Below are 23292 nucleotides of genomic sequence, written 5' to 3'. Positions count from 1 at the left end.
CTATAATGCCTTGATGTTATCTCCTATTCAGTCAGATTATAGAAGATCTGATCTTCGGAATCACTTTCACTTTCCTATCCAATCCCAAATCTCAATTTAAGTCTCTTTTTTTCCCTGAGCCCTCAAATCTCACCAGCATTTAGTCAGGGTAGCCTTGAAAGTCAGAGGATTTAACCAGTCGCAGCAGGAGTTAAAAAAGCACTGGGAAAGGTAGGTGTGTGGTTGTTTTCAGTTTCTCTATTGGCTAATTAGCTTTAGCCAATAAAGGGAAGGGAATTTAAAGTGTGGGGTGGCCAATGTAAGAGTGGAATTTTGAGGCTTTGGCGAGCAGGAGTTGAGGTAAAGACAACCCTATCGAGAAACAAAGGGATTCTGTAAGGATGCTCAGGTAAGAACAGGTTTTTTAAACTTTTTTTCTTCCTTTTTCTCAGACAGGGGGAATGGCAGCCAGGGCAGGGATATGCTCCCCTTGCAGAATGTGGATTGTCAGGTTTCCCTGATGGAGTCATCTGCAAGAAGTGCATCGTACTGCAGCTCCTTACAAATCATTTTAGGGAATTGGAACTGCAGTTGGATGAACTCTGGATCATCTGGGAGGATGAGGGGCTGACAGACAGAAGTTACAGGCATGTAAGCACATCTAGAAGGCAGGAGGAAGGTAGCTGGATGAATGCCAGGAGAAGGGAAGGGTACTCCAGTGGTCATTCCCCTCAATAACATGAATATCATTTTTGGTTACTGTTGAGGGGGAATGACCTACCAAGTGGTCAGATCTGTGGCACAGAGGCTGGGCCTGTGGCTAAGAAAGGGAGGGAGAAGAAGAGGCAAGCTGTATGATTAGGGGATTCAATAGTGAGGGGAAGAGATAAGAGGTTCTGTGGAAGAGATTGTGAATCCTGGATGGTATGTTGCCAGGGTTTGGGATATTTCAGATAGAGTTCACAGCATTTTGGGACCAGTGATCATAATGCCATTATTTTCAAGATAATTATGAATAAGGGATAGGACTAGACCTCTGTTTGAGATTCTAAATTGGAGGAAGGCCAGTTTTAAGGATATGAGAAGGAATCGAGAAAGCGTAGATTGGGTTAGGTTGTTTCCTGACAAGAATGTGCTTGGTAAGTGGAAGGCATTCATGGGTGAAATTTTGAGAGCACAGAGTTTGTATGTCCCTGTAAGGATTAAAGGCAAAGTTAACATGTACAAGGAATCTTGGTTTTCGAGGGATATTGGGGATGTGGTTAAGAAGGTATATAGCAAATATAGGTACAGGTATAGATAACAAGAAGCAAATGCAAGAAAAAACAAAAGAGGGAAATCAGGAGGACTAAAAGGAGGGTTTTGGTAGACAAGTTGAAGGAAAATTCTCAGGGTTTCCACAGGTATATTAAAAGCAAAAGGATTTTTTAATTTTAAATTTTTAGACAAACAGCACAGTTACAGGGCATTTCGACCCACAAGTCCATGCCACTCAACTAACACTAAATTACCCTATGCACCTCAGGTACGTTTCGAATGGTGGGAGGAAACTGGAGCCCTTGGGGAACACCACGCAGGCACAGGGAGAACATACCAACTCCTTACAGACAACACAGGATTCAAACTCAGGTCCTGATCGTTAGCACAGTAAAGGCATTGAGCTAACTGAATAGTAAGGGATGAAATTGGTTCTTTTGAAGGTCAGTGGTCAGCTATATATGGAGCCACAGATTTTTTTTTTGCATCTGTATTCGTTCAAAAAACTGGCACAGTGTCTAGGGACGTGAGGCAAACCAGCAGTAAGGTCATGGAATCTATATAAATTAAAAAGAAAGCAATGTTCATTGTCTCAAAGTGAATAAAGGTAGATACATCCACAGACCCTGACAAGGTATTTCCTCGGACTTTGATGGAGGCTAATGCAGAAATTTCAGGGTCCCTAGCAAATATATTTAAAATGCCCTTGGCCACAGGTGAGGTGCCACAGGCGGATTGAAATGTAGTTCATGTTGTTCCTTTTTTTTAAAAGGGTCCAAAAATAACACAGAAAATTATAGGCCAGTCAGCCTGATGTCAGTAGTAGGTAAGCTGTTGGAAGGTGTTCTTAGAGGTCGGATATACAAGTACTGCATTTGGATAGCCGGGAATTTATTAGGTATAGTCAATGTCACTATGTTCGTGGTATGGAGTCTTTTTGAGGAAGTTACCAGGAATGCTGATGAAAACAGGGCTGTGGAGGTCATCTTCATGGACATTAGTGAGGTCTTCGACATTGTCCCACACAGGAGGTTCGTCAGGAAGGTTCAGACGCTTAGTATTCATGGTGAGGTAGAAAACAAGCTTTGACATTGGCTTTATGGGAGAAGCCAGAGAGTGGTAGTGGATGATTGCCTCTCTGACTGGAGGCCTGTGACTTGTGGTGTGCCTCAAGGATCAATGCTGGATCTATTGTTTTTTGTCATCCATATTAATGATCTGTATGATGACGAGGTAAATTGATTCAACAAGTTTGCAGATGACAAAAAAAATTTGGAGGTTTAGTGGACTGCAAGAAGGGCTTTCAAAGCTTGCAGAGGGATCTAGACCAGTTGGAAAAATTGGCTGCAAATTGGCATATGGAATTTAATCCGGACAGTGTGAGGTGATGCATTTTGGAAGGACAAACCAAGATAGGATATTTATGATAAATGGTAGGGCATTAAGTAAACATAGAAACATAGAAAATAGAAGCAGGAGTCGGCCCTTCGAGCCTCCTCCGCCATTCAATGAGATCATGGCTGATCTTAAAGTTCAGTACCCCGTCCTCGCCTTCTCTCCGTAACCCCTAATTCCCTAATACTGAAGAAATAGATCTAATTCCCTCTTAAATATATTCAATGTATCAACAGTTCAACAGTGGGATCTGGGAAATCAGATTATAATTCTCTGAAAGTGATGTCACAGGTAGATGAAGTTGGAAAGAGATCTTTGGCACATTAGCCATCATAAATCAAAGTTTTGAGAATAGCAGTTGGGATGTCATAGTAAAGTTGTCTAAGACATTGTTGAGGCCAAATTTGGAATATTGTGTGCAGTTTTGGTCACCTAACTACAGGAAAGATATAAATAGAATTGAAAGAATGCAAAGAAGATTTGCTAGGATGTTGCTAGGACTTGAGGAACTGAGTTACATGGAAAGATAGGACTTTGTTCCTTGGAGTGCAGAAGATTGAGAGGAGGTTTGATTGGTATCGGTAAAGTAAATGCAATTAGGCTTTTTTTTAACTGAGGTTAGGTAAGATACATACCAGAGGATTTAAGTTAAAGGTGAAAAGCAAAGAAATGGATTGGAGGCCAATCCATAGGACCATAAGAGCAGCAGAGAGGATATTCATTTATTTGAATAGATAAAATACTTGTCTGCATATGATTTGTTTGTCTGTATGTGTGTTATGCCTGATTGTGTATCTGCATGTTTTGCACTGAAGAGTATAGAAATGCTGCCAGCTGAAATGATTAAACTTTAATATTTAAGAAAAAGTGAGACAGGGACATGGATGGAAAGGGTATGGAGAGGTAAGGACTGGGAGCAGGTCAGTGGGACTGGTCAGATTAATAGTTCAGCACAGACTAGAAGAGCCTGGTTTCTGTGGTGTAATGTTCTATGGTTCTAAATGTATCAACCCAGATTGTTCAGTCTGTGGTGAAGGGAAAGTATTCACTTTTCATCCTGTTGAAAGCTGTCCAAAGAGTTCTGAGGAGCTTTAGAATACAGCATAATTCTAATTCAGCACTGGAGTTTGCACGTTATCTGGGGTGTTTCTCAAGAGTGAGGCAATTTAACCAAGAATTCAGACATGCTGGAGTTACAAATATATATTCTGTTGCATGTGCTAAATGCATGATATAAAAATGGAACTACTGAGAAAATTAATTTTCTTGAAGCCAATGAAACTAAATTCCAGAAGTATTCATTGTAAAGATGCTAATCTATTATTTTCAAAATGTATCATTAAATCTTTCTTTCTTTCTTTGGCTTGGCTTCGTGGACGAAGATTTATGGAGGGGGTAAATGTCCACGTCTGCTGCAGGCTCGTTGGTGACTGACAAGTCCGATGCGGGACAGGCAGGCACAGTTGTAGCGGTTGCAGGGGAAAATTGGTTGGTTGGGGTTGGGTGTTGGGTTTTTCCTCCTTTGTCTTTTGTCAGTGAGATGGGCTCTGTAGTCTTCTTCAAAGGAGGTTGCTGCCCGCCGAACTGTGAAGCGCCAAAATGCACGGTTGGAGGCGATATCTGCCCACTGGCGGTGGTCAATGTGGCAGGCACCAAGATATTTCTTTAAGCTGTCCTTGTACCTCTTCTTTGTGGTGCACCTCTGTCTCGGTGGCCAGTGGAGAGCTCGCCATATAACACGATCTTGGGAAGGCAATGGTCCTTCATTCTGGAGACGTGACCCACCCAGCGCAGTTGGGTCTTCAGCAGCGTGGATTCGATGCTTTCGGACTCTGCCAGCTCGAGTACTTCGATGTTGGTGATGAAGTCACTCCAATGAATGTTGAGGATGGAGTGGGTGATGCCAGTAGAGGAGCCACGATTCGGAGCCGAACAGGAGCGTGGGTATGACAACGGCTCTGTACATGCTGATCTTTGTGTGTTTCTTCAGTTGGTTGTTTTTCCAGACTCTTTTGTGTAGTCTTCCAAAGGCGCTATTTGCCTTGGCAAGTCTGTTGTCTATCTCGTTGTCGATCCTTGCATCAGATGAAATGGTGCAGCCGAGGTAGGTAAACTGGTTGACCGATTTGAGTTCTGTGTGCCCGATGGAGATGTGAAGGGGGGCTGGTATTTTAAATATATTTAAAAGAAGTATCCAACACAAACTAAATTGTGAAGGAATAAATATCCATTCTTTTTAAATGAACATTTCAGTGATTTTGTCCACAGAAATTGTGATTTATTCATCTATAAACAGTTCACTGAAACCTGAATTCACCATCCATTACTTTCGAGTGGTTTGTGCTTAAGTACCCTAACCTTAAAATCCTTCATTTGATTTTAATGCTGTCTTTTAGTAGGATACTGATATACTGCAGCCCATAGAGGAACAGAGTAAATTGAAGTACACTTCTGCCCCATGTGTATTTTTGAAGATACTTTTTTCTTTAATTTTTAATAGCATTTTTTGTTCATCCTCACTTCAAGTGAAAGTCATAGAATTATTTATTTTTAATATACAGGAGCACATCACTTTATTCCTTTTCATTTGTGTTGGTGCAACAAATGCATTCTGTTTATGATGTCAACGGACATAAACGCCAATTTTTAAAAACTCTGTCAAACTGCCAAAGAGACAAAATCCTGGAAATTGCTCTGCCCCTCAGAAGTCCTTGGTGCACCATGGAGTAAGAGGAGAAAAAAATCTTGCACTAGTTTTACGTGTGAGCCACCTGCTGCAATATTCTATCAATGCAAAATATGTCCACTAAAATCCAAGATGGTGTGCACTGTACTGAAACTGTAGTTGGCCAAATTTATGAAGACCCTTCAATTGCTCACTTGGTCTTTGCAGGAAATGGGATTGGAGGAGATGAGCAGTGGAAAAATGTGTACAAGTCAGGCTATTCAGGGTCATCACTGGAGGATTGGGATAGAGTGAGTACTTTGAGGGCTGCATCCAAATTTTCACTGTCAGGAAAGTCATATAGTCGAGAATTTGGAGGGGTTTGGGGAGTTCGAGGAGGTGATGCAATCCTGACTGGAGAAGAAATTGGGCAGAATGATTCGATTCTGCATTGAGAAGGAGTGGAGACAGATAAATGATCTTGGTGTCAAATAATATTTACAACTGATGGAGAGGGTTGCCTTAGTTGGGGAGTGGTGAGAGTAAATGGTAAAAAAAAAAAATCTTCTTGAAAAAAAAATTACTCAATGGACTCAACATGGAAGCCGAGTCTGCTTCAGAATTGAATCTTTGTGAACCTGGATGTGCAAATAAATTCTGTGCAGTTGTCATATCCATTTCACATCACTTTTTCACAGGACCTAGAGCAAATTTAGCAAACCGAACAACCTATGGATAATACATGAATTATTTATAAGTAAAAATTACTTGCATTCAGCACAGACAAAAAGATTAAATGAGTTTCGATGATATGGTAGCTTATGAACGAAAGGCAAGAAAAAATATTCAGGGTAAATGTCAGAAATGTTGTACGGAATCAGATGCTGGTGAAAATTGAAATTATTGCCGTGATATAGGTTATACCTTGCATTGCTTATGTCCGTGTTGACAGCAAGCCTGATTTATGTTGCTTTGCTCCTTGTTTATGAAAAATGATCTAACTCCCAATCTCTGCAACACACAAAAACTTGCAAAAAGTTTTCTATCCAACTTGTGGTAATTGAACATTCTTAACCCACGAAGTCATCTCGATTTTTGGAGGCATGAAGCATGATGTATTATTCAGCATGTAATATGAACCCGTGCTTGTTTTCATAAGAGATGTAATGTCCTTGATTAGTCTTTTTTCTATAACTGCCCTTTACTCACCGGAACAAAATGAAGTAAATTGATCCATTTGATAATTCCTTGGACGGAATATATAGTATGCCATAGCTTGCTTAACATAAAATGCCGTGGTTCATCATTGCCCTAATAACATCATTTCTGGACTCTGTGGTTGTTTTTAATTAGTCTGGGATAAAATCATAATTCATAACCGAAGTACAAGGTTAGCTTATTTCAGCTCAGTATGTGTATAAACATACCATTTTGACTTCTATTCTGTCTTAATTCATTTTTATTTCAATCCAGTCATGTGTGAACCATATTTGGTTTATGGTTATAGTGTTTGTTTTAAAAAAAAAGTTTCTTAAAGCAGCAATGTTTTTCAGTCATCCTGAAATTATTGGAAAAATTTCAATTAGCCCTGAAACCCCATTTGAATCAGTAGCAGTTATTTTTCTACTCTTGTTCCAGTGCAGACCATTGGGAGCAGATCAATATTACAATAGGTGTTTTTCAACCTAGCCGGAAAAAGTGGAAGGCTCACAGAGTTTAATTAAGTTGAAGGCATTACCTAAAGAGCCACTTTAGAAAGTGGTGGCCTAATCTTCATAGATTTTGTTACTTCAGTTGTGATTTCATCTCTACAAACATATCATTTGGAAGCAGTTACCCGTTACTGATAGTGGAACCAGTTTAGTTAAGAGTGCTGTTGCAAATCCTGGCCTGGAAGCATTGTAGATGGGCTTCATATAAATAAATTAATTAGATGAAAGTTCATAAAGTTCATTTAGTTTTAAATCCAGATGATGCTACTGGAGTTGTAATGTAACCTAGTGTCACTATATATTTTAATATATTCAGTAATTTTGTTCCAGTTGTGATAGTGAAATGACCTATCAGGCTGGAAAAGAGCAAAAGGATTTGTGCAATGAAAAAAGTCATACAGTGTAATTACCAGTAATAAAGACAACATGAGTGTGTGCCAAGTTAAGTGCTCATTTAATAGTATTTTAAATTTAGACATCCAGCATGGCAACAGGCCATTTCAGCCCACGAGCCCTTGCTGCCCAATTACACCCAATTAACCTATACCCCCAGTACGTTTCGAACGGTGGAAGGAAATGGGTGCCCCTGGGGAGAACCCACGCAGACAAGGGGAGAACCCTTTACAGACAGCGCGGGATTCAAACCCCAGTCCTGATGATGGCACTGTAAAGGCATTGCTCTAACCATTACGCCATCTGTGCCACACCTCGTGCTCTCACCTCCGAAGTTTATCTTTATTGATTGATGGAATGAAGGCATTCCTTGGCAGGATAGTATTTATTGGCAGTTCTTGATTTCCTTTGGGGAAAATGCTGCCCCTTGTTTTGCCTTGTCTTGCTGAAGGTAATTCCAGAATCCTATTGGGTGCACGGAGTTCCATGATTTGGATCCAGGTATAATGGAATGGTTTCCAAGACAAAATAATATGCGATTTGGAGGAAAATTTGCTGATGAAGGCATTCCAGTGTACCTGCCTACCATCTATTATAGTAGTGGTCAAAAGTTTGGGAAGTTCTCATTATGCAGTCTTGAGGTCTAATGGCAATATATTTAGTAGTTGCTACAAACTGCAGTTGTGATGCAGAGAGGAAGTAAATGTAAAGAGTGGGATAGAGTTATCTAAGTTTAAAAAAAAAGACGTGAATATAAGGTATTGTTCATTGAATTTGCATTGGATCTAACTCTGGCAATAGAGAAAGCCAAGGAGTGACAAGTTGGTATGGGAATGGCAGGGGGTGTTGAATGGCACAAAACCATTGGATCGGGATGACCATTGTGAAATGAGTGCAGGTGCTCTGCAAACCAATGCCTCCACTCATTGATGTAGAGAAGGTCATGTCATGAACTCTGAATGCAGTTGATGAGGTTAGAGGAGATGCACAAATGAATGTCTCCCACAGCTGGAAGGGCTGTTTAAATCACTGAATGTTGGTGAGCAATAAATAATGAGAGTTTATTGCTGGACACATAAGTACAATGTGCAAATGTACCAAAATCCTTACCTGCTGCAGCAAAGCAGATACACAGGACACATCAATGGCAATAATATATGTTAAATTCATACAATATACCAAGGCAGATGATAAATAAAAGCAGATAGACATAAAATATTCACACGTGCAAGAGAAAAATGTGAATAATGCAAAGTGATCTTTCAATAGTCCTAGACTAATTTATGGTTAGTCAGGGTTTTATGGGGAGGTTCAAGATCTTGATGGATATTGGAAAAAAATGTTCTTGGACATAGAGGGACCATACTTTAGGCTTTCTTACCTTTTTCCTAAAAATTGCAGCAGGAAGAGAAGATAACTGGGGTGATCTTTAAGATATCATCTGCCTTCTTGAAGCAGTGCCTCTTATAGATGTCTTCAAAGGATGGGAGGCCAGAGCTTGTGACAGACTTGGCTCTGTGTGTGTGTGTGTGTGTGTGTGTGTGTATGTGTGTGTGTCCTCAAATAACTTAGAAATAGTGGTGCTAGTTTGTCTTTTGCATGGTTGCCTCAATGTGTTGGCTCGAGGACAGGTCCTCTGACATGCAGACTCCCATCAGTGAACACTTGTGTGTGGTCCATCAGCCTTCCCTTCCTGAAGTCTACACAATAAACTCTTGAAAATGTTGAGAGCAAGATTATTGTTCTGGCATTGCACAAGCTGATTCTCGATCTCCATCCTATATTTAACTGTTAGAGATGCAGGAACAGTTTTGCCTCTCCTTCAGTCGCAGGGATGGTGTCAGGATTAGGGAAAGGAGAGTGGGGGAGGGTGAGTGGATCAGGAAGTCACAGAGGGAATGTCCCTGCAGAAGGAAGAAAGATGTGAGATGTGGCTAGCAGTGGGATCCTGTTGCATCTAGCTGAAATGATGGAAGACGATGTACTGGATGCAGAAGCTGGTTGGTGAAGTTAAGAGAACCTTGCTCGGTTTTGAGATAGAGGGCTGAGAACAGAAAAATAGGAAATGCAAGAAACAGCTCCATCAACCGCAGCAGAAAGGAAACCACGTTTTGTGAAGAAGTAAGGCACAAGATGGAATGGAAATCCTCATCTTGAGGAGATGTGGCAGAGAGGATAAAATGAGAGAAAGAGATGCCATCCTTTCAAGTGACAGGGTGGGAAAAAGAGTCATCTGGGTAGGCATAAGAGTCAGTGGATTTGTAGTAAATGCTGGCAAATAATTTGCCTCCTGTTATTGAGGCAGAGAGAGGAGATGGTATTAAAACCCAATTGTGATAGTGGTGTTTGGATGGTAGCTGAATAGTATGATTCTGTGAGTATAGCCACAGCACAACATTGCTTGATTTGACAATGGGAGACCTCTTCCAATTTAAGCACTGGACACAAGAAGAACTTTGCAAAGTTGTAGTGAACAGGAGTGACAGTGATCGTTTTACTCCAATTTGTTCATTCTTTTTAACGTTTAAGCACAGTAATTTTGAAACAATTTCCTGGCTTACCTGGCCTTTGCAGAAGACACTGGAGAGTTAACCACAGTGTGTGGGTTTGATGTAATTTATGGGTCAAACAAAGTAAGAGTGGTGAATTTCCATTGGAAAAAAATGTTGGAAAGCATTCTGGTAATTTTATGGTCACTGTATTCGACGTATGTTATTTCTTTTTAAAACTAAATTGCTTAAATATATGAATTTAAATTTTTGCAGTTGCTATGCATTTCTAAAATCCAACAAGCTTGTCTGTAATCATGATTAGTGTATCCATGCGGTTAGTTGTTAACTGGAACCTACTTATCTTGCGACTTGTCTGTGATAGCAGGCAATAAAGAAGCTTCTTTTAAAACTGATCAGCTTGCTTCTGAGGGATCAGCCCTGTGGAACTGTTCGTACCATCTGGAGCCATGCAGCTGCCAAACCAGTACCTTGTGTCATGGAAACTAACTGGGATGGTAGCATCTGGCCACTAATCAAATATATAAAATCTTTTGGTTTCCTTCACATAGATCATTGGTCACAGTGATATGTAGAAGGTATCTCTCGGTTGTGTTACGTGTCATTGGAAAAAAAGGTAGAATTAACAATGAAACATTCAGATTCTCAGCAATAACCTCATAACCTCATAATTCACCAACTGGACAGAAAGTAAGTTATCTAAGCTGCTTCAGCCCTCGATCATGCCTCTTGGCTGTTTCCTGTGCAGCAGACTGGGGCAAGGTTTGGGTTTCCAACCGTCAGAAGTGGGGAACACTCTGTGTCACTTGAGGGAGTCAGCGATGAGTTCTTGCAACTGGAAGTAGGTTCAAAATGGATGCCTCCTTGAGGTATTGAGTTCTGTAGTTAATATAGATATCTAACAACCCAAGTTTCTTTATTACAATAAAAGAAACATCATATGGTACCAGGAATGTGCATACCAGGACTGGAAGAAACACCAGGAGTATGCACAGTGAGAATTAGTTGTTAGCAGCAAAAAAACATGGAGGGTGTAATGGTTCAAGAAGCTGTAAATTGGACTGGAAAAGTCGACCAAGAGTGGAGGTTGTTCAAACAATGATTTATGCCGTACATGGAACCATTGGACTCCATAGCAAACCTAATGCATGGAAGATTGCACTGCTACTTACCATAGCGGGACCTCAAGCACCAGAGGTTTTCAACACATTTGTTTTTGCTGAGATAGAAGACCAGGACAAGGTTGACAAGGTTATCAAGATATTTGAGGAACACTGTTCACCAAAGAAAAATGAAATATTGGAAAGGTATATGTTTCGCTCACCCGCACAGCTGCAGAAAGAGAGCTTTGAAACTTTTTTTTTAATAGTCTTAAAATTAAAAGCAAGAACATATTATTTCAGACCACTGCAAGATTCAATGATCTGTGATTAAAATTGTGTTTGCGATAATTGATAAGAAAATGAGAGAGAGGTTGCTACGAGAGGCAGAGCTTACCTTAGCAAGAACTGTGAGCATATGCCATGCCAATGAATTAGCTCTACAGCTTGCGAAAAAGTTCTGTGAGAATGCAAAAGACAGTGAAAATGAAGGCATAGCCATACCTACAGTATGTGTGTCCACACATAAAAGCAAAAAAAACAAAAATTGCACATGATGTGGGATTCAACTTGCACCAAAACTATGCCCAGCCTATGGAAAAGTCTGTAATAAGTACAAAGGGCAGAATCACAATGCAAAGCAATGGTTTTTTTTTCAAAGGGAAACATAACAGAAGTGAAAGTGTGCACACTATAGAAGAAACTGCTGTCAGTGATGTACTCCTTATTGGCATGGTAGTGTAAGAAGATTTCAAACCAACAGACACTGAACAGCCAAGCATGAACAGAGTTGAGCAGGATAAAAATACTGTGTCATTGCTTACAAATGGAACAAACATTCCTTTCAATGGACACAGGGGCAAAGGTCAAATTGATCAATAAGCACAACATCAGGGCAATGAATATCCATGCAAATTCTGCACAGTTCAATGGACAGAGCATCAACATGAAAGATACATGTAAACTCAAGGTGGAAATTAAAGTTAAAGAACGACACCTCAGCTTCACAGTAGTCCCAGATGGACATGAATCATTGCTTGGTGACAAAGCATGTGAAACTTGAGCATAATCAAGAGGGTGGACACACCATGGAAACTTATTGTGTTAGCTGATGCATTATCCAGGGCAATGACACAGAGTGAAGCACACAATGAGAGTTCAACAGAGACAGATGTGAATCTACATGTTGAACCTGATCACTGAATCTCTTCCATATCTGACATGAAATCCAAGCAGATTGGAGCTGAAACAAAAAAAGACACCATTCTAAAGAAGGTCATCAAGAATGACAGCCATACTACAACATCAGAGCTGAGCTGCGTGTTGTCAATGGGCTTCTACTCGGACAGAGAAGAATTGCTATTCCTCAATCATCGCATCAACAGATGCTGAAAAGTGTGCATGAGGGGCACTTTGGAATGGAAAAGTGCAAGAGGAGGCCCAGAACTGCTGTTCATTGGCCAAGGATAAATGCTGACATTGACAGGATGGTTCCAAGCTGTGAGACCTGTTGAAACATCACGCAAAGCAGACAAGGGAACCTATGATAATAACTGACATACCAGCAGAACCATGACAGAAAATTGGGACTGATCTGTTCCACATGGATGGAAATAATAATTTGTTGGTTACTGATTAACTATCGAACTATCCCGAGATTGTGCTGCTTCCTAATATGTCTGCTGCTTGTGTGATCAAATATATGAAATTGATCTTTGCAAGACATGGAATTCCTCAAATTGTCCACAGTGACACTGGTCGATGCTACAGCTGTAGAGGATTCTAGAACTCTGCAGAACAATATGATTTTCAAGATGAGATTTCAAGTCCTCTGCAGTCAAATGGTAAAGCATAGAAAGGAGTTTACATAGTTACAGTTACTCATGAAAACAATAGACAGTGGCTCAGATCTATATTTAGCTCTATTGAGTTAAAGAACTTTGCCACTTGAGCATGACAGGTCACCCACTAAGCTTCTGATGGGATGTAGACTAAGCACCACACTTCTCTACTCTGCAGACCCAAACAAGAAGAGAGATGGCGAAGATGTTGAATGGAAACAAAAGTGTCTGCAATGGAGACAAAAAAAAACAAACTATGATGTCAGCAGGAAGTTTAGGGCCACTGGCACAACATGATATAGTGAGACTCAGATATTCCAACACTGAGGACAACAAGGCTACTGTTCTGGGGAAGTAAATACAAGATCCTACACTGTCAAAACAGAGGATGTTCAAATACTGAAGAGGAATCGAAAGAGCCTGCTGAAAACACAAGAGACATTGTAGGAACAGACAAATGCAGAGGATCCCGTCTGCACAGCTACAGAGAAAACACTGCCAGTGCTAGAGAGTAGTGGACCAGTAGAGTTCACACAAGCACCTGTGTTAAGAAGATCCACATGCAGTATCAAAGCATCTGACAGGCTGAATCTCTAAAAGAGAAAGAACTGTGCATTTAAAAAGTTTGTGCTGCTGATATTTGTGTTAAACTTGAAATTGAAATGAATACCATATTAATGTGTCAAGTTGTTAGATTTACTATCTCAAGGAAAGGGAATGTAATGATAGAGTGCTTGTAATAATCCTGTCTGCTAGAAGGGGTCGGAGGTGAGTTGTTGCAGCTGGGAGTAGATTCAAATGGATGCCTCCATGAGTTCCATAGCGAATGAAGTAATAGTTGTTCTGAAACTTAAAAATGTGTTAAGGTCCATTCCCCATTATCCTTTCCCCTAAACATTCAACTGCACCACCAATCATTCTCCAAAAAATGAAGGAGAACAATGATATCAGAGTGTGATGTTTCCTTTATTATAATAAAGAAACTTGGGTTCTTTCAGAAAGCAGAGAATCACACCTGGGGAGCACAAAATGTGGGCCTCTAGATGGTTGGGCTTTCAGTCATCATTTCCACCGTTGATGATTTGAGGCATTTAGTGGGTGTACATTTAAATCATTTTGACAAGACTGCATTTTTAAAGTTTACTTAAAATAATTGTAACACGAAGTTAATTGAAAATTTTAATAAAAGTCCAAATAAACAAATCACTGCACTTCACTCACTTTTAACGAAAGTCGGTGACCCCATTTAAATGAATCAGTGGAATAAAACTAAGGAGTCACATTCAAAGGGTAGAGCTCCAATGATGGAGGAGGTCATGCTGCTCTGTTGAGTTATCCTTCTGATCAAATCTCCTCTTCCAACACTTGCAGTCCTGCTTTTCTGGTCCAAGTACATTTCAATGGGATAACAACTTCTGCCTCCACCACTCTTTCAGGATTAGCTCCAGACCGCTGCCCACGCACCGAGTGAAAATGTTTTTCCTTCTTTTCTCTCTCTCATCTTTCTACCAATTATTTTAATTCTTTGCTCCCTGAATTTTGGCTTCTACAAAACTAGTGGCTAGTCAGTTGTGTGATTATTCTGTAACCACACACTCCATTTTGTTATTAAGCATTATTAGGATTTAAGTACAACAGACACTTCATATTTCTGCACAACGGACATCCTGTGGGTTTAGACTATTCCATACTTAATAATTTAAAACTGAGGTGACTGAGGCCTTGTTCAAATATCAAAGACAGATAATCAGCCTCTTTCTCCTCCATGAAGAATTTACAGTGTATATTTGACAAGTTCCACAATGACAGAAATGCTGACAGAGAGACCTTGCAGTGAATTAGTTTCCTGAAGAGGTTCACATTGAATTCACGCTAATTGGTGATACTGAGCAATGGCAGAAGCAACAACTATGTCAAATGAGCTGGACTCATGCCAGTGATACTTTTCTATAGTTGATCTTGACTGACTTTTTTTTAATAGAATATGGGATGCAAAGTAGTAAAACATGAAAGTCTGCAGGCACTGTGGTTTAAGTAAAAACACAATGCTGGAGAAAGTCAGCACGTCAAACAGTGTGCTATACAGGTATGTGCTGTTTAATGTCCACGATACATTCTGCGTTATGCGATGTGGACGTTGTGCAAACACCATGTTACAGTATATATTTAGCAATATTGAGATACTGAACTTTTGATAAATTAAGCTTTTTAATTTTTTTCACTTTTTAAACTTTTATGTAAACACTTTCTTAGCCTATATCACACACGATTTAACAAAGTGGATCAGGATTATCCACATCACTGTTCTCAACTTCCTCATAGTGTTGGAATAACCTCCATTGATGAACTGTCACTCTGCAGTACTTGAAGGATCTGGCTGATGCTCTTTTGGGGGAGGTGTTGGCTTCTTCAGGGATATCTCCAGTGTTGTTGATCTTTTTTTTCTTTTCTTCATATATTTCTTTATATGCAGCAAACACTGCATGAGCATTCCTCTCTATCAGTGAAAAGTGTTCCGTGTTTGGGTCCATCTCTTCAGAAAACTGTTCAGATCTACAAAGAATTTGGTGAATCCCTAACAGTGAACTTCCTGCCCCTGTTATTCTTCTCTTTCTGCAGTGTCCTTGTTTTTCCCTTGCCTCTTCTTCAGCTGTACACTCTTGCTCTAGCTCCAGCAACTCTTCATTTGTTAGTTCCTCAGGAACCCCCTCTAGGAGTCTTCAATGTCCTCATCATCTATATCTTGGTTCAGGTTGTTGTTTACCATGTTGACAACAGCTCTATTAATCCTTGCAATCTCATCATCTTCAGTGGTTTTTTTTTCCATATGCTATTCATGTACTCTTTGGTCACATTATCCCAGACCCAAGCAAAGGTCTTTAAGCATTGGTAAATGTTGTACTCCTTCCAGAACTGCATCAGTATCTTGCCAGTGTCATCAGATACAGTAATAGCCTGAGCAAAGGTCCTCCTCAGGTAGTAGGCCTTGAATGCTACAATAACACCTGGATTAAAGAGGTGATGTTTGATTGGAGGAATACCACTTTGACGTTGGGTGGACGACACCAATGAAAGTGGGATGCCCTAGAACATTGCCTACAATCAGCAAAATCTTGAAAGGTTTGCCTTCTTCCAAGCAATACTTCTCCATTTCACTGGCATGCTGACTTATCACATGCTGATAAGTGTGAGGTGCTTCATTTTGGTAAGAAGAATCAGAACAGGACATACGTGGTAAATGGGAGAGCACTGATGAATACAGAAGAGCAGAAAGATTTAGGAGTAACGGTACATCGTTCCCTGAAGGTAGAAACTCACGTGAATAGGGTGGTGAAGAAGGCTTTTAGTATACTGGCCTTTATCAATCATTGCATGGAATATAGGAGTTGGGAGGTGATGTTGAGATTGTATAAGACGTTGGTGCGGCCTAATTTGGAGTTCTGTGTGCAGTTCTGGTCGCCTAATTATAGGAAGGATATAAACAGAGTGGAGAGAGTGCAGAGAAGGTTTACCAGAATGTTACCTGGGTTTAAGCATCTAGAGTATAGGGAGAGATTGGACAGATTAGGTCTTTATTCTTTGGAGCGTAGAAGGTTGAGAGGGGATTTGATAGAAGTATTTAAGATTATGAAAGGGATAGACAGAGTGGATGTGGATAGACTATTTCCGTTAAGAGGAGGAAAGATTAAAACAAGAGGACATGAGTTAAGAATTAAGGGGCAGAGGTTTAGAGGTAACATGAGGGGGAACTTCTTTACTCAGAGAGTGGTAGCCGTGTGGAATGAGCTTCCGGGAGAAATAGTGGTGGCGGAGTCAATTGTATTATTTAAGAAAAGGTTGGACAGGTATATGGATGAGAAGAAGATGGAGGGTTATGGGCATTGTGCAGGGAGGTGGGACTAGAGAGGGGTGTTTGGTTCGGTGCGGACTAGAAGGGCCTAATGGCCTGTTTCCATGTTGTAATTGTTATGTTATGTTATGTTATGTTAGCAATCGAGAAGGTAATCCTGAAACAGCATTTGTATCATCCAAGGCCTTTTATTGTTCCTGTAATAAACCTGTAAGGTGTGTGTTCATTATGCCAAATAAGAAATGGCTTTAACTTACAACCAACATCATTGCTTCCTAACTACACTGTCACTCTCTCTTTAAAAGCCTTAAAGCCTGGCATTGACATGGCCTCCCTATGGATGAAGGCCCTTTCAGCCATTTGTTTCCAGAATAAGGAGGTTTCATCCATATTAAAAAATTTCTGGGACAAATAACTACCTCTACAATTAGTTCATCTAAGGTTTCAACAAATTCTTCTGCTGCCTTCAATTCAGCACTCACAGACTCACCACTCACTTTCACATTATGCAGCAAGAAACGTTGTTTGAAGCGCTTGAACCATCCAGAGCGAGCACTAAACTCGATATCATCGTCTTGTCCTGGTTTTTCTTTAAGCATCTGAAACAAGCTTTGTGTTTTCGCAGTGATTGTGAACGTGCTGAGAGGAATTCACTTTTGTGTTTGGTCCTCAATCCACGACATTAGCAATTTCTCCATATCTGATATGGGTCTCTCTCACATTTTTGGTTAGCTTTGTAGCTTTTAGTGGAGCCAATCCTTTAACAGCTTGGAGAATGTTTTCTTTGTTTTTGAGGTTTGTTGTGATTGTCGAGTGTGACACGTCTAAATCGCGAGCAATAGCATTCACTGTTTTCCCATCTTTGTGTTGTTTAATAACCTTTTGTTTCACTTCCAAATTGATACTTCTCCTTTTCCTCTTGTTGTTGCTGTCACTAGCACTGGTCTTACTGTGTTTGGGAGCCATGATAGAAAGTACAGTTACCAGTACGGAACAGTATACCTATATGTGTTGTGTGTGGGAATCATTGCGTACGTTCAGTTACATTTTCGTGTTCTCCAATCGGAATCTCTGACTGAACTCTATTATAACTCTATCGGACCAGAGGCAATGTGCGGCCAGACATTGCCTGATAAGTATGGCACACACTTGTAGACAGCAAAAAAAAAAGATACATCACCATTGTTTCAGACTTGAGCCCTTCATCTGTGTTAAATATTATTTCTGAGGACTAAAAAGTTTGCTGCTTCTTCATTTGCATGCGCAATTGCCTTTTCTTGTGTTTCATCTTCATCATTCACCAATGAACATCCTTCTTACTCCACCCTGTTCCTGACTCTGCATATACGATCATCACTATTCTATAAGTCGCTTTAACTGTAAACCATATAAGATGGTCTTTCAATATTCTGAACATGTATCATTTTATATCTTCCTTTAAGGCAGCAGCCAAGAAGATAAATTATAAATGTATCTGAGAATATATGGTTGAGAAAACTGAACAGTCTTATTTGGCTGTTTGCTGAAATTTTACTCATTTCCAGCCTTACAATTTGTCACTGCTCACAGGACTCAGAACAAAGATGAATGTTTTGAAGATTGGATGCCTTAGGATTCGGCTCAACCAATCTCTCCATCTGTTGTAATTCTTGTGTCAAGAAAGTTGTGGCTGGTGCTCATTTCAAATGGAAAATATTATTTGAAAAAGGCATTAAAATAATTGATGTTTTATATAGACGAATCATTTGCTGTGGGTACCTGTTTCAATAACTATCAATGCACATTGTTATTCAGATGCATCTCTTGCCATATTTAGATATTTAAAGATACATTGAAAAAATATAAACACATCTGTTAAATCTTTCATTCAGGGAAATTTAAAATTGACTAATTATCACGTAAGGAGCCTGAGTCTACTCGATTATTTGCTTGCATCATTTAGATTATTTAAGCATTATTATTTGTACAATACCATTATATATTATTTGTACAATGAAAACATTGTGTCGCTTCTTGCTGATTGGTTTTAATCCCCACTGAACAAAATCTAAGTGGAGTCAGATGTGGGCATTCATCACTCACACAGAATAGCGGAGTGAGTGGGGGGGGTGCACTTTAAGTTTATCAGGCGGCAGGCGGATAAATTGTTTTCCCATAGGGGATTGCGTAATTTTTTTGGCGGCTATAGAAGGGCTACCTGGAGAAAGGTTGCTAAGGCAACCCTTTTAGCCCACAACTAGATTAGCATATTCATGTTGCTGTAATTTAATCCAGAATTGTCCACACTTGCATAGTGGCCAGGATTTACTCTGCAAATAGATTGGTTTTACAGAGGCTGCTGCTTAATTAACTTGTCAAAGCCATCTTCACACGAAAAGGCAATTCAATTCACCTACAAATTAATCTGCCTTTGTTTGCTGCCATAGCTTCCTTTTGTGATAAACATCAGGATTCATAAAGGGAAGCAAGAGTCATCACTTTTCACTTAGTCAGTTTTATTTTCAGATAACCCTTCCTCACAACTAACTACTTGACCTGAAAGATTTTGTTTCCTGAACGCAACATTATCATCCACCCATGAACTTCTAGTGTAACTGCATTTCCAAAGTCACTGTGTGATTTTCAATATAATTGATAAATCAGTTATCATCATGCTTCTTCTAATCCATCAGTAATAGAGTTTTCTTCCTTGCAGATTGCTGTGACTTGGTCTTCGTGCCATGTCACCTGTTTTATCTTGGTGGGGAGTGGGGGATCACTTTCTCAACTTTGTTGAAAATAACATTTGTTTTAGCTTGCCTTTATTATCCTACTTTTTAACAAGAACTGTTGTACTGCTTGTCATTGTTATTTGCATAATCGTCCATGTAGTAAAACGGAAATTGGTCTTTTGAAGAAAGATTGCCTCTTTCAAAAGAAAGTATGTAAAAGAGACACAAAGTTTAAAAAAAAGTGCAGAAGAATTAGTTCTTTTTCAGATCAGATTTGATCGCCTCATGGTGATCTGTTACATCACCTCGTTTTTGCAGGGGATGGGAAGATGTGTCCCTATCTTTAGCCCCTTTCACACTTGCATCCCACTCAGTGTCCCGGGATAAAATAGGGGTTTGGCCTTTCACACCAGACTACTCCTAACTGGGACACTGAATGCTTTCACGCTTGCAAGGGTTTATCCCTGGCGTTTGATCTGTTCTACCTTTAATAGGAAGTGCCTGCAATGCAGTTGCCCATTTCATACTTGCCTGATCTAAACGCCGGTGTCTGCAGACGCCAGGGATTGTACTAGGGGTCAAGGCCAGCAATCCCCGGCATGAGATGATGTCATCTGATGCCAGTGTTGAGCAGGCTTTGCTTTCACACTTGCCACTTTAAAGTCCGATTGCCGTTCAACTTCTGGGATCATTGGCAAGTGTGAAGGGGGATTTTGGCTCCATCCCATTCTGATGTGCAAAGGCTTCATGTCAGAGCTGAGTCAGTTGATTCTGCCTGGGATTCCATGCCCCATGCAAGCCAGCTTGATGATTTGCCTCTGCAAAGGTATTGTTATTGAGCAATGTTGGAACAATGAAACAGTTGCTTCTTTACATTTCAAATCATGCCCTGGGCTCTCCACTTACCTTAAAATGTAAAATAAAAGTGATATATGTACTCCTATCCCCATCCTGCGTGGCAGATAAACAGGTTTCAAATCTGTTAATGTGAGCTCTGGCAGCACTGCACCACCCCTGTATAGAGCAAGTGCAGAATCACTGAATCGGAATTGATAGCTTGCAAGCATTTAGCACAGGACTCTTGAAAATTCGAGGCCTGTAACATATGCTGCTTTTGCTACTAAATTATTCTGGTGATCTTCCAAGTGATCCTTGGTGCTGCATATGACAGTCAGATCCTTCTTGTTTCCAATCTTTCTGACTCTTTCCTTAGAAGATAACTGCCACTATGAGAGCTGGCTAGGAGGAAAGGGACTGCACCTGTATTGTACATGTATGAGCAGTTGATTCCAGATAAAAATTTCTTCACTTGATTGGTTACGTCTTGTGAATTCCCAGAGATTTATGTATGCTCAGTCATTACATTTGTTCAAGACTAAAGCTGATAGATTTTTCAATATTGCAGGAATTAAGGAAGGTGCAATTGCACAAAAAAAGTGCTCAGGTGGAAGATCATCAGTGATCTTGTTGATGATAGGGTAGGATCAAAGGGCCAAATGGCCTATGGTGGCTCCTGTTTCTGATACTCAGCAATAACCAAACACTGCAACATATGGAGACTGTTGTTTCTTGCTGTGCTTCCAAATATAACTTTTGCAAAGTGATTAGTTTTCTTTGTGCAGTTCGTGTCAGTGAGTTAACATTTCACTGACAAGTAGTACCATTTTTGTTTGCCTAAAATTGATGACTATAATCAATCTTATAGGATACTTTTTCAATGCCTGCCTGAATATATGATTGCTTTCCTGTAATGAGTGCTTTCAGAGTCATGTAATTTTAAAATTGATTGTATAATTTGCAATTAGATACCAATCCTGCCACTAATACTTTTGCAACATATGCAAAGTAGTTTTACAATCATCAATTGATACACAAGAAAATGATGCTGTTCAGCTGATCACACCCATTCTGGCTTTTGGAAGGAACTGCCACTTAGCCCCACGGTTTTGCACTTTCGTCATGTCATTGCAAGTATTTATCCCATTCTTTTGTGAATATTTTGTTGAACTGATTATTTTTATTTCCAGGTGGACCGTATTATCTTCTGTGTCTTCTTGGAAAGTGACCATAAGATTTACAAGGAGAAAATGCTTCATCATTTTCCTATCGGTATGTTGTTGAGACAAGTCAAATTTTATTAAAAGGAGTTATTTTATTTTGGATTCACATATGTGTTATTTAAATTAATATCAATGCAAAATATTGCGGATGCAGGAAATTTAAAATAAAAGGAGAGATGCTGGAAATATTCAGCAGGTCAGGCTGGAGGGGGAGAACTATTAAAGGTCAATAACATAACCCTCAAATTCCTGGGGTTAAAGTAACATTTGATGAAGGGTCTTTGAACTGAAATGTTTTCTCTCTTTCTCTTTCCACGGTCGCTGCCTTACCAGCTGAGTGTTTCCTTTATTTTCTGTTTTTATTTAAAGTCTGTCCATCTACCTCTAGTTCATGTTGTTGAGAATGCTCTATGTTATCAGTTCTTGAAATCTCTGCACTGTAAATATTTTTAAATAATTTGTATCTGGGCACCATTGGCAAAATTAGCATCCATAATTGCCCTGAATGATTAGCTTGCTTTGACCATTTTGGGTGGCATTTAAAAGCCAACTACATTGGTGAGTCTCAAGTCATATGTAGTAAAACATAAAAGTCTGCGGATGCTGTAATTGTATTAAAAAACACAAAAATGCTGGAGGAACTCAGCTGGTCTCGCATGTCTATAGGAGGTAAAGATATATAGCTGAGATTTCAGGCCTGAAACATCAGTTATATATCCTTACTTTCTATGGATGCTGCGAGACCTGCTGATGAGTTCCTCCAGCATTTTTGTGCTTTTACTCAAGTTATTGTGTGCTTAATAACAAGTCAAGTTGGCGGGTGAGGTAAACCAAATAAAAGACTTAACTGAACACATCCAAACATGATAAACAGGGTAGGGAGAGAGAGAGCCCACAGAGCGGCGTCTGCTCCCTGCTAGTTCTCAATTCAATTAACGCGACCTTGTGGTGCTCGTGCATGTGCGGTGCGCTGTTGCGAGTATGGTGGCTAAAATGGGATTGCATCAGCTGCAGAGTAGTCCATGGCAACAGCTGTGTACAATACATAAGCTAGACTAAGTAAGGATGGTAGAGTTTCCTTTCCCCAACCCCCCCCCCCCATGGATTTTTGTGACAATGCACAAGTATCTTAATGATCTTTACGAGCTGTTACATATTGTTTAATTCCAAATTATTGACTGAATTTGAATTCCACAGTTGCCATGGTGGGATTTGAACTTGTGTCGACTGGTTTGCTGATTATTCTGGTTGTCATCTGCCCAAAGTCTGCAAACCTATGGTTTAAAACTTCCAGAAACTTCCATCAGGGATATGCACCTTTACTTGCATTGCATTAGTGTTAAAATATTCCACTACCAGACCAATAATGAGATGATAACCTAATACCATGTCGTATACTTGCTACAGTGAAGTACAGAGCATGTCCCGATTAGAACTTGGCAAAGGAAAATCAAGTGCCAATGTACATTTTTAACAGCAAACAGGAGATACCTGGTTGTTCTTCACCTGGTTTATATTTAAATTAAATGTAGTCATACTGCACAGTAACAGGTCATTTCAGCCCAGGAGACCATGCCGCCCAGTTTATTGTTGATGTGCCAACACCAAAAGCAGCATAATAAATTTAGTTTGTTTATTTCTGCAATAAATACTTGTTAGTTTGAAATTTTCAATCCATGTCATTTGATTGTTATCAATAAGCCTTTGGCATTCTGCCAGGTTTTGATGAAGAATTGAGATGCTGTTAGGCTTGGTAGAGGAATGGGTTGGGGGTGGAGGAGGGTTAGAGGTGGTAAAGGTGGCATAAAGTACAACAAAA

General features: G+C 39.9%; 1 protein-coding gene across 4 annotated transcripts in view; it reads left to right on the top strand.

The window, feature by feature from the left end:
- The window catches only part of macrod2 (mono-ADP ribosylhydrolase 2), a 1543249-nt gene that overhangs the window by 1404823 nt on the left and 115134 nt on the right, over nucleotides 1-23292 (top strand). For all 4 annotated transcript variants that reach the window (XM_069931826.1, XM_069931823.1, XM_069931822.1 and 1 more), the window contains one exon: nucleotides 21441-21522. In XM_069931826.1, the coding sequence (XP_069787927.1) occupies nucleotides 21441-21522 (82 nt within the window). The remainder of the gene's footprint in view (nucleotides 1-21440; nucleotides 21523-23292) is intronic.

The sequence above is a fragment of the Narcine bancroftii genome, chromosome 4, assembly GCF_036971445.1.
Source record: "Narcine bancroftii isolate sNarBan1 chromosome 4, sNarBan1.hap1, whole genome shotgun sequence".
NCBI classification, from domain to species: domain Eukaryota; kingdom Metazoa; phylum Chordata; class Chondrichthyes; order Torpediniformes; family Narcinidae; genus Narcine; species Narcine bancroftii.
Note: the sequence above shows the minus strand (reverse complement) of the source record. Positions and strands in the feature narration are given on the sequence as shown.